The sequence below is a fragment of the Pezoporus flaviventris genome, unplaced genomic scaffold, assembly GCF_033815535.1.
Source record: "Pezoporus flaviventris isolate CSIRO_AGI_PZ_B2104156 unplaced genomic scaffold, CSIRO_AGI_Pfla_v1 ptg000002l, whole genome shotgun sequence".
NCBI lineage: Eukaryota > Metazoa > Chordata > Aves > Psittaciformes > Psittacidae > Pezoporus > Pezoporus flaviventris.
Genome location: NW_026892550.1, coordinates 47,071,032 through 47,083,343, shown reverse-complemented (window position 1 = coordinate 47,083,343; position 12,312 = coordinate 47,071,032). Strand labels below are relative to the sequence as shown.

The following is a 12,312-nucleotide window of genomic DNA, read 5'->3' as shown; positions in this document are numbered from 1 at the left end:
CCCACTAGGAGCCACTTTACTCTCCATCTCTCACCCTTGGTAATCAAAATACAGTTTAGAAATAGCAAGCTGTGGCTCTGCAAGTTGGATCCTGCACAGATTATTAGTGTCACTACCATATGGTAAAAAACACTTGTGCTTCCAACTCAGGGTGATCCCAGAAGCAGTGTAACTATGTTCACACAGCACTGCACACAAGCCAATTCGGTGCATGCAACCATCTTTCCATGTCTGTATCCTTGCAGAACCAATAACTTAAGCCATATACAGAAAAAGGAGTTCACTCTGCTAACTATTTTTGCTTTTTCTTACAAAGTATCTCACATAGGTTGAAACTCTGGGGAAGGTGCATATAAAAAAATACAAGAATTTCTGCTCCAGCAACTCCATGCTCTGAGGGCTGAAAATCTCACAAGAGACTATGCCTGTTTAGGCTACTATTTCCCTAAAAGCTTTCCACAGGTGAGTTCAGCTAGGCTATCAAAATGCAGATTAAGCCATCTTGTTTTGCATAGCACAAGAACATTTAAGGGGCACAGGCAATTAGCACGAATCAGTCACACAGACATATAACTAGCGAGCAATGAAGCAGGCATTTCTTCAAACTGTTCCAGCTGGTTGCAGAAAATGTCTACATCTTGTCTCTCCTGCACTCTCAATGCTGCCTTTTTAGCATCCACAAAAGTGACTCTAGCACTATTCTCTGCTCTTCTAGATAATTCAACCATATAAATTTCCAAATCATAAAAAAAAACAGTTTTCACTAAGCGTAGCAAATACATCAAGCAATCAACACTTAACTTTACCTCTTATACTTCACACTGAAGCTTTACTTACTTTCCTGTTCATTATGGTTTCATAAAAAAATGAAACAAGCTAAAAGCAACTCCAGTATGGTTTAAAACTAATAAAGCAAGTATTTTATGCTTAAGCTTTCTAGTACCATTAAGAGGATTTCAGAGGGTCAAATGCACAGGCATACAATGAACATCACACATATTCAGTATTAGAGAACTCCTCCTTTTCAAGTGTCTTTGAGAAAATGGCTTAAGAGCTGGATTCTTCTTCTCTGGGATTCCAGTTAAGTTTAGTTAGGGCAGGTGAATCACCGACCAGTAAACTAGAACCTAGCCTCTGATTTTCAATTTAGTATTTCAATTTAGAGCATTGTATCAGGTTGCACAAACATTACAGAAAACTGAATTAATGCATACATTACAGCTGCATCTCTCCTTGGAGCTCCATCTTCTTTTGCAGTGCTGAAGCTTCTTGGTAGTTCACCTTCGCTGTCTGGAAATACCTCTATAATCTGTACCCCTCTTTGGTGCTTGAAATAGGGCTCGCTCTTTGGCCTCTTGTCTTCAGGAGTTTCAGGGATGGCCAAGTGTCCTGTGGAAGCCATTTCAAAAGGAGAAAAGATTGGAGACAATGACATATAACTCACGACTTCAAATATTTATCTGTATTTACAGCATTAGACAGCTATGATTTCTTCCTTATACACAGCAACCATTTAAGCAGAACTCGCACCCTCATGCTTGGAAAATTCCTGTAAGCTGTATTCCTTTAAGTATTAACTTACCTGGCAAAAGATCCTCAGCCCTCTTACATCAAACAAATAATTTTTATACTGCAAAGTTTACTAGATCATGAATTTTATGTTAACAACTACTCATAAATACATTTTTACTTTTGGAAAAATTAATAATCAACAAAATCCTCTGAAATGCTTCCAGGCTGATCAGGGCACAGATAGAAACATACTGGTGATCTGATGGCTGATTCATGGTCTCCTTGTTCCCTTTCAAAAAACTATCAAGACATCAGCATTATACTGCAGAAAACTAGGAAGCTACGCTGAGGCACCTGACAGGTAAGTTGCAGCTCCTATAGCGATATAATCTATTTAGCCAGTCTTTTCCACATTATGCTCTAGATGATTCTTAACAAGGAAACTTGGCATATGGAAGGATGCTTTGTGTTATACACGAAGCATCAGCATATACAGAATCTGCATGTAATCAAACTATGTCCCTCTGAAGACACCTCATGAATCATATACTACTTTCAATGACACTAGCAAAATTGACCTATTATGTGTGCCTTAGCATGTATTAACTTTTCCATTTCGAACATGCTTGTAAGACAAACAAAAGCATAAGCAGTCTATTCATATAATCCCTGAATTAGTTAGTTATGAATAACAAATGGTTAAGTCCCCTAACATCAGCTACACCTGCACCAACTCCATGCACGTATCTAGATGAAGAAAACATGACCACACAGGTCTTGAACCTGAAGCACAGAGAGAACTGGAATACAGTAAACAAAATCAAAAAAACTACGCTTTATTAGACTTTGGCCTCTTTCAGTAGAGTACCAAATGCAGCTAAGGCACAGTATGCTCTAACCATGTGCATGGTGTATTTCAAGGTGTATTCAACTAAAACTCTTGATGCTCCCATATAAGCCTGGGCAAGCCTATGGAGGCTAGAACTGTCCTGATACAATCTTCACAAAACTGTAAGGAAAAAATACAATTTAGTTGATAAATGTGGACTTGAACACACAGCTTCTAGCTCTTCTGTCTCTAAACCTGCATTAAAGAGAACTAAACACTGTGACACTACTATCACCTCTTAAGTGACACTCTCATGTCAGTAATTGAAGAAAAGCATTCAAGGTGTTTTGTAAAAGGCATGAGCCAAGAACTGTACTTAGCCTGACCCAGTGCAGCAGCCCCATACAGTCAAGACTTCATTCCTTTCTACCACTTTACCATTTTTACAGCCAGTGCTGGAAAGAAAGAACAGTTGGCAAGCTGAGTAATTCTGTTTAAGACCAGACAAATTACGGACCCCAGAGGCATATGACTGAAGAGAGGAAGAACACATGGAGCAGAGAATGTGACAGCTGCAGAAAGCACTTTCCACATGAAAGTAATCTTGCAGAAAATAAATTTAAAATAACCCACTGTGACAGCATTTGATGGAAGCAAAGATAACTCCTAAAAGTACAAGCAATCTGCTGACATGGGAAACTACCAGTAACACTGGCTTTGAAAGAGAAAGGTACCCAACAAACTAAAAAACATGGCGCACTAGTGAAATGGAAGAACCCAAAAATGGAGCTTAACACTTGTTACAGGGATGGGAGTGAGCGTAACTCAAGCTTCTTTAACACCCATGCAGAAAAGTAACCAGGCATTAGTCCATTAATGTCTCCATTCCAGTTTGGAAACGGCAAAATCAAGAAGAGTACATCATTATTGTCATCTCAGCTTTTAATTCATGAAAGACCATCACAGTCTGTCAGAGTTATTTACAACAAGAATTGTCTTGTTTCAGCATCCTATTTCACCAGAGAAGCCCATGTTTTAATTTCTATCTAAAAAACTCTATTATCTGGCAATTCCATATTTCTTACTGACCAGGTTTAATAAGGGGTTTGCCTTTCTTTAGTGCCAAAGAAGAATCTGCTTCCCTGGGGACCACCAAGTTGTATCTCCTATCTGCTGCTGCTGCCACCCTGCCTGAAGTCACTTGACTGCTCCAGAACCAGGGCACACAAATGACGGCCGCCTCCTGCTCCCCTTCTGGCTGCAAGCACACACGAAGAACCTTCCGATCGCTGGCTTTAGATACCCAGTCCCCCCAGGATGGAGCCTCAGTCTCCTCATCAGCTGTCAGCCCACAGGGCCTGCACCACACTCCGGTTGTCAGCCTAGCCCCCCTTGCATCAGGCTCACAGACACATGCCATGGATCTCTCCACCCTCTACCTTGTGGCTGGCACTGGGCTCCTCATTTTGGGCTGACCCATGCATAAATTAGCAACTGAGACCCTCTGGTCCCTCCCCGGCTTCCCAGGCTGCTGCACCCGCTAGCTGTTATACCCCTGGTATCCCCACTGCCTTCACAGGGGACATACAGCAGGGTGGTACCATAGATAACACAGGCCTCCATGTCCCATGCTGGCTGTCACATGACTTTCCACTCACTGTGGTGCTCCAGCTGCTGGCACTCCAGGCATATGGGCCCAGGTGACCCTTGGTCCTTATCCAGAGGTCCCCTTATCCTAGTCCTTATCCACAGAAAAGATTCCCCTTACCCAGGAAAGCAGACAGAATATGATTTTAATAAGGATGAACATGAACAGCGCATGGCCGGGTGAGTACACCGACTTATTTACATGCAGCTAACCCCCATTATCCTTCTATTTTCCCCACTTGCTCTTCAAAATACTCTGATCCTTCCACTTTCCCACCTTCAGCTCCTTCCATTAAGCATCCCATAGTAAGCTTTGTACAAACCCACGCAGCTCCTACTATGCATCTTGCATACCCCTAAGGCAGCAACCCCCCCTCAGTCTCAACAGTGCTCCCAAAAGCCTTACTGTTACTGCGCAACAGTGGGAAGCATCCTTATCCAAATCATAAGGCTGTGGGCTCTCCTATGACAGGCTTGGAAGAAGCCAGGGAAGGGGCCATTACCCCACCTGGGCTATTCAGGCTTCCCCCACCCACCACCATGCCCCTGTGCAAAGACTGATCCCACCTCTGTGGCTGGTATTGAATAAACAGGAGCTCTCCATTGTTGATAGTGTCTAATTTGCACTGCAAGAAGATGGGTATTAACACAGAACAAGAGGGAAAAGAATTAGAGAAAGAATAGCTATGGTTATTAAAAGCCTCAGCGAAGAATGACAGCAATATACTCCGATTTTGATGCATAAAAATAGACTCCACTCACTTCCCACATCAAAGAGATTTGCATCATGAATAAGAAGAGACCAAACCAGCTACACACGGAAGGTTTAGGAAAGTCAGCTACAAAACTCCCAGGAGAGTTTTAATGATGTATCTGTCAGCGTTAAGTCTTCATGTAAAAGGACTTCTCATACCCATAATGCAAATATAGCATCATGGGCATCTGCTCTGTTCTAGCGCATCAATCCTTTCTTAAAGCCTATGTGCCTATAATCCAAGTACCAGTGGTACTTTCTCAGCTGCCAACTCTGGAACCGTAATTTCAGCTGGAAATAAAGATAATTTCTTTTGCCTTTGTCCACTAAGGCAGAAACTTGTTGAGACAGGCTACTATAAAGCATAACGCCAGTTTTCAAAGATGATTTGCCAGCAGAGACCAGACACAGAAGAGGCTAGAATAAATTAATCTAATAAACAAATGCAGAAATGAGCTACATGGTGTCCAATTCCTTCATCTGGGATGGAAGGCCTCAATTTTAATTGTTAAAATTTTCTAATGTTTGAAAACATGACAGAGGATTATTGTAATGATTTTTAACACATAGTCTCACTTTGCGAAGTAATCTTGTCATCTTGAAAAGCCCATACACATGTAAACTTCAGAAGGCCTAAAAATTTCTGCTTACAAAGCAGTAACACATTGTCCCAAGCCAGGCCTCCCTGTAACCAAGACCAACGTGTTCATTAGGAAGTTCCTCAGCAGTACCTTATTCTATGCATGTCTGGAAGAAGAGGTGTTGTCCTTGATAGAGTTGCTTTGCTTTATCTGAAAACTGTTTAATACAGGAGAAGAGCAAGAGAAACCTTGGGAAATATAGCAAATGTTTTTATTACATTTAAACATACAGATGAATGGAAATTTATTTCAGTAATTCCTGTCTAGCAAAGACAAATAAAGCAGAAAAATTCTGAAGATTATGAAGTTCAGCTAGCCAAGAAAGGGTTATCACAATAGGACAAAAATGCAAGATGCATAAAAAGCTGTAAATGGAAATATCAAAACACGCCTATAAGAAACATGAGATGTTCAAATCTCAGCTGAATTAACAAAATTGATCAATCCAGTTTTCACGATCTTTGCTTTCTAGGCTAAATTATATTTCAAATATATTCCTTCTGCAAGCAGCACAAGGTGGAAATGACATGTACTTACGACAGCTTTGCTAAGAAGATTGTTGGATTTGTTGGGGTTTTTTATTTGGCTGGTTGGTTTTAGTTGTTTGAGGATTTTTTTTAAGGCAATAAAACCACCAAACACAAACAAGGAAAGTTTACAGAAACAACATAGTCCTTAAAATAATTTTATTCTTTACTATCTAATCCTTAGGAGAGATTTAGATAAGAGTATTTAAGTGTTTCACTTGCCAACTCCTTGTTTTATTTTTACATAATTACCCAGTCTTCATGACAACTCCTAATTCCTACACCTATGAAATGCTGAGTTGCCTGGAAAAAGCATTCACCCTCTTTCCACTTATTCCACTGAACAGAACCCCTTATTAATGGGGAAGGAAGGGGAGAAGAACAGAAATCCCATATGTAATATGGAGTCCTCGTATTCAGAGCAAATTATACCCTTGTACAGTAGTAGCAGACTAAACAGTTATTTCCACAGCATGCAATTATTGAAGGCACAATTTCTTGATTATAGGCAATTACAAAGGACTATTAAGGAATGCCCACAGTCATAAAACTAGTGTTTGGCTCTACTAAGGAAACACAAAAGTACCCCTAAACTGGAGCTGTAAACAACAGCAAAAGTAAGTTGGTTTTGGTTTTCTCACACAAAAAGATTCCATGAGAATAACTAGAGCACACTGCCTTTGATTATATGGAGTGTTAAATTATGGATAAAGGTGCTCAAATGCAACCAGTTTTATAATGTTAGAGCAAATAATTTGTTTTGTTTAGTCATTAAATGCAGAGCTTCAACTACTCTTGAAAAACCTTCACCTTGAATTTTATTGTTTATTCCCTTTTTAAAATCAGGCTCACTACAGTCTTTTGGGAAGCATATACCTAGAGCAGAGCCACAATACACTGACCCATATGCTCTATAATTCTAAATATAGCCTCCTACACAAACCATACCTCATAGTCTGAGAAAGCCAGCCTCTTCTCTCCCAAGTAAAAACAAAACTTGGATAATACTTAGAGGCTTACCACATTTACTAACATTGCACAACAAACACTGTCAAATGGAAAGTAATTTCCCCCAAGTTTTAGAAAACACTATCAAATGCATGCTGTTCAAGTCTACAAGAAAATTAATATTCCATTTTCAAAGGGAATTCTTTTTCAATTGCCAAAATAATTCTAAATATAGTGTTACCCTAAGGTGCTTCTTAAAGACACCATTTTAAAGTGATGATTACTTTCAACATACCCTCCCATGAACCCTCGGAAGAGTTCACTAGGTAATGCAGCCATTGCTTTTTTCCAAATATGCTTTAAGTAGAATAATACTGTACAAACTGTTACATAAGCAAAAGACAGGACTTCCTCAATTCATTAAGAAAATTACACCAGGCAATAATAAAAGCAGCAGTCCCAGTGCAAGTGAATGATGCGACACCCTCAACATCTTAACCTGGAAATCCAGTCATTCGGGTTATATATTTGAATAGTACAGAGAAGGTAACAACACGATCAAACATGAGTAACGGGATTATATACACTCATTTCATTTCAATTACAATTTCAATTACAACTGTCAAAGCTTTGTAAAGCATGTTTTTTGAATACAAATCTCATTTTGAAATTCATGATCAAAGTTATTCTAATTTGTATAGTTCTAATACAGTTCTGCTCCATTTCTACAATTGGAATAGTCTCAGTACACCAAGCTATTTACATAATTATAAGCATCTAATTGCAAATTAAGAAGATAACCTGTTTTCTAACAGACTAATACAAGCCAAATGTATGTATTATTTAGTAAAAAATACTATTTTTTAATTTATTTTTAAAGAAAATTACAGCACAACACTTCAACACACTTCCCAACTGTTTACAGAGGTATCTTTCAGATACAACTTTGTAATTGCCCCCATAGTTGGTTTCTACCCCTCAGAGTTAACTGTTCAGAATCACCACCTACAACTTGGCTGCAAGGTCACTGCAAGCCTGTGCAGTTTTGAATATGCAAGTGTATAAAGACAATCAATTCTTACTCATCATACAACAAATTGCTTATTAAAGTATAAGGTAAACATGTTCAATACAAAACAACAAGAAGCATTACATACATTTACACCCAGGGTGCAGAACAATTTACCAGTATTGTTTGTTCTGGGAAAACAAAACAAATTTATCTGAAAAGATAATGGTGTTTCATGACACAGAACAGACATCACCTGGCTGTTTTTTCCAGGATGACTGAAAATAACAGTATCTTTTTGTTGACATGTATTTCAGGATACTTGACAAAACAGACACCTAAAAACATCCCTAGGAAATTACACTGAACCGTTTGCACTCCTGAAGGAAAAAGATCTGATTTTGAAATTCTTTTTACGCATACAATACGATTACATGATAACAAATGAAACAGGACAAAAAAAAAAAAAAAATCAGCTATTTTATGCTATTTTTTGTTTCTATGAGTATAAAAAGCATTATAAGTATTTCTACAGTAAATAAAGAACTATGAGTTATGTATTTAGCAGCAAATCAGAGAGTGCCATAAACTGGAGATCTCTGTACATCTTCCACTATAATTCAAGAAGAAAAAAACCCAGTCTGTTTTGTTTGAACCAAAGCAAGAAAACTTGTCTTCCTGTTGCTAATTTGGAAACGAGGACAAGCATCTCTTAATCAAACCTAGTCTCCTCTTTTACATCTAAATGCCTCATATCCTGCAGATGAAATCTGAATGGTTTAATTTCGCTTAACTTGTAGAAAGTGTTATCTGGCTTTTTAAACAGTTAATTCCTTCCAATGGGTTACATAATGACATATAAGTAAGTGGAAAAAGACGCCACCAAACCACTCCATCTTCTTTAAACATTCAGTATCTGTGAACGACAAAACATTATGCAAAGTACTAGTGACTACATCTCAATTTAAAATGTTAATTAGCACCCCAGTCCAACATCAGGATCTGTGTCCATGGATTCCTATTTAAGTCAGCTACTTGCTGTAATTTTGCCTGCACATCTACTGTACTCTGCTTAACTGGTAGCTAACTTGATCTTCCACTAGTTTTCCTCACAATTAGACTTCCACAGCAGTTCCTCTTTTAGACTGCCCTTTATCTTTGCTTTTATTGACTACCTATACTCATACTCATGCCTCCAAATTGCATATGTCTTCCCTTCTCTTCCTCAGTCCTACCCACACGCTTCCCCTGACAAAGACAAGTTCACAAGCATATTAGAGGAAAAGATGCAATATTAAAAAAATAAATCACAAGAATAAATAAGCCATAAAACCAACAGCACCATCCACTACTTCACATCTATGTTCACAGTTCAAGAAGGGTATCCACATCTGGTGGCTTCTACACCACACAAGATGGGTGACTTACCACAAACAGGGAGATGACACCTGTTCCGAAGTGCACTTCCTCAGAGTACCAGTTTTTCATGCAGTCTATTACAAAGCACACACATGCAGAAGCCACAACTCATGCTCATGTTAATACCAACTGATACTGTTGCTCCATTACTAAACAGATAGTCAAAGCATGTCTGATCTCTCCAATAACACTGGTATGTTGACATCTACATCAGAAGCTACATGGAACATCCAAAATGTATAAAATAATCAGCAGCAAACAATTTTTGTTCTTCTATTCTTACTCCTTCAGTAACAGGAAAACTACTGGTGAATGTGATTACACAGTTGACAGCCATTATAGTTTATTAGTAATAACTGACAGTTCCAAACAGAAACAGCACATCTCTAGTGTATCAGCCAAGCAAACCAATAAATTACTACATAAGCAAGTTTTTCAGTTCTCATTGTTCCATGAAAATGACAAGCTACTTCCAGAAAAAAAACACAGCTACAAAACTATTAATGCAGTCAGCTTGTGAGAATCAGCAGTAGCTTGCTCAGCTCCTTACAAAACCAGGCCCAACCAAAAATAAACTGTTTTCTTTCCAGTTTTATCTGTGATATTCCACACTGCATTAACCTAGAACTCTAGTGAAAAAGGTATGCCTATGTAGTGTTAGGTTTATCAGACAACTAAAAGGGTTTTTTTTTATACTTTGAAAACCCTGAGTTAGTGTAAAATAAGTATCAATAAAGATAATTAATAAAAAGGAAAGTATTATGCAGTTGAAACATTTAAATTGTTGGTTTGTTCAACTGAAAAAAAATCACTTCAGCTTTAGTTATCGGAGTGTTTCTGACTTGACTGTAAATGCACAGGTTCAATTACAGCAAGCACTGTTACAAATAAGGATGTTTTTGTGAAAACTGCTGTGACATACATATGCATAGAAAAGAACATACTATTTACAAAATAAATTACATTTATTTCTAGTAATGATGTACTTACACTGCTCTTACACAACATGCAAAACACCCGACTCACCAGATTTCCCTGTCACATCCAGAGCTGGAGGATTCCACTCGCTGCTGTCATCTGTAACTTCAGTCTCATCACCTCCAGCAGCACTGCTCGCTGCAGCAGAGTCACCTGCTGACACCTTGGCTGCCGAAGGACACTGATCGGTGGCTTTTCTCTTCCGCTCAAAGCGAAAGCGGTCCAAATTGTATAAACTCATTTTCACCTCTCAGGCCCGTTTGCAGAAGGCCATACGGGCTGGGCAGTTTCTGTAGGAAAAGCCAGGAAGAAGCGGCCAGGCTCATCAGGTGCAGCTCGAGAAGCAGCCGGCGAGGTGTCGGGCAGCCGCGAGAGCACCTGGCGGCCCCTCCGGCCAGGCGTTCTCGAACGTGTGCCCGCATCCCCATGGAAACGGCACCCACCCATGCTACCAGGCACCTGGAACGCGCCTGGCAACCGCTGCTCGCGCCTGCCAACCGCTGCTCACCCCTGCCCGCGATGCCTATCAGTGCCCACCGATCTCTATTCCCTACCTGCTGCCGTTTACGCCTTCTCGAAAATGTTCACCCTTGCCCGCCACACTCCTCCTGCCCGCTGATGGTCACCCTTGCCCGCCACTGCCCACCGCTGCTCACCCCTGCCCGCTGATGCTCACCCTTGACCACCATCCTCCTCCTGCTCGCTGATGCTCACCCCTGCCTGCCACTCACCCCTGCCCGCTGATGCTCACCCTTGACCACGATCCTCCTCCTGCCCGCTGATACTCACCCCTGCCCGTCACTGCCCGCTGATGCTCACCCCTGCCCGCCATCCTCCTCCTGCCCGCTGATGCTCACCCTTGACCACCATCCTCCTCCTGCCCGCTGATGCTCACCCCTGCCCGCTGATGCTCACCCTTGCCCACCACCCTCCTCCTGCCTGCTGCTGCCCACCGCCGCTCACCCCTGCCCGCTGATGCCCACCCTTGCCCACCACCCTCCTCCTGCCTGCTGCTGCCCACCGCCGCTCACTCCTGCCCGCTGATGCCCACCCTTGCCCACCACCCTCCTCCTGCCTGCTGCTGCCCACCGCCGCTCACCCCTGCCCGCTGATGCTCACCCTTGCCCACCACCCTCCTCCTGCCTGCTGCTGCCCACCGCCGCTCACCCCTGCCCGCTGATGCTCACCCTTGCCCATCACCCTCCTCCTGCCTGCTGCTGCCCACCGCCGCTCACTCCTGCCCGCTGATGCTCACCCTTGCCCGCCACACTCCTCCTGCCCCCTACTGCCCACCGCTGCTTTCCCCCCCTCCCCCGGCAGCCTGAACCCTCTGGACCCTAACGAGAGGCCCCGCACGCACCTGCCGCGCACCGGAGCCGACACCGTGAGGCTGCGGGCGGGCAGAGAAAGGCGCGCCGGCCCCCGAGGCACCAGGTTGCCGGTAAAGAGGCTACATGGGCGCCCCGGAGCACTGCACCGGCAGCGTCTGATGCCAGTAGCAACAGCCGGTTCCTTTTCACGCGCCCCGCAACGGCGCTCAGCTATAGCGTCACCGCCTGGCAGCCAATCAGCTCGCCTGGACTGAGCGCGCGAGCCTCTGCGCTTTCGCGCTTTTTCGTTCGAGAAGGGCATGAGTTGCCGGCCGGCGGCTGGAGCCTCACCGGAGGCCCGGAAGGTGCCGCCTCACGGGGGCCTGACTTCCGTGGGTGGGTGCTCTCGCCCCGTGGGGGTTGGCTTCCACCGGCGGCTCGCCAGAAAGGCAGGTGTACAGCTTCTGGCCTCTTTGGGGGCGTGAATGCCAGCTTGGTACATAGTAGTGTTGCTCTAGCACCCCCAACCACCCAGGGTGAAAGGTGTGGGGCGGGGCTGCGGAGAGATCACTTCTGGAAAGTTCTGGAGCCATAAAACACAGGATTTGCCGCAGTTTTCAGGCTCAGTGCCTCAGCGTGTGCCCATGATTGTGTCCCTTTGGCAGGGTAGATGGAAGTACACGACCACCTGCTGATGCCTTGGGTCAATACACTGTGCCTGACTGGCTTTTAGCTGAT

General features: G+C 42.6%; 1 protein-coding gene across 1 annotated transcript in view; it reads right to left on the bottom strand.

The window, feature by feature from the left end:
- Positions 1 to 10,691, bottom strand: part of SMARCAD1 (SWI/SNF-related, matrix-associated actin-dependent regulator of chromatin, subfamily a, containing DEAD/H box 1) — a 37,378-nt gene extending 26,687 nt beyond the window's left edge. Inside the window, exons 1-2 of the mRNA XM_061477490.1 lie at positions 10,313 to 10,691; positions 1,215 to 1,389 (exon numbers count right to left, since the gene is read on the bottom strand). Coding sequence (XP_061333474.1) covers positions 1,215 to 1,389; positions 10,313 to 10,505 — 368 coding nt within the window. The 5' untranslated portion in view covers positions 10,506 to 10,691. The remainder of the gene's footprint in view (positions 1 to 1,214; positions 1,390 to 10,312) is intronic.
- Between the last annotated feature and the right edge of the window lie 1,621 nt (positions 10,692 to 12,312).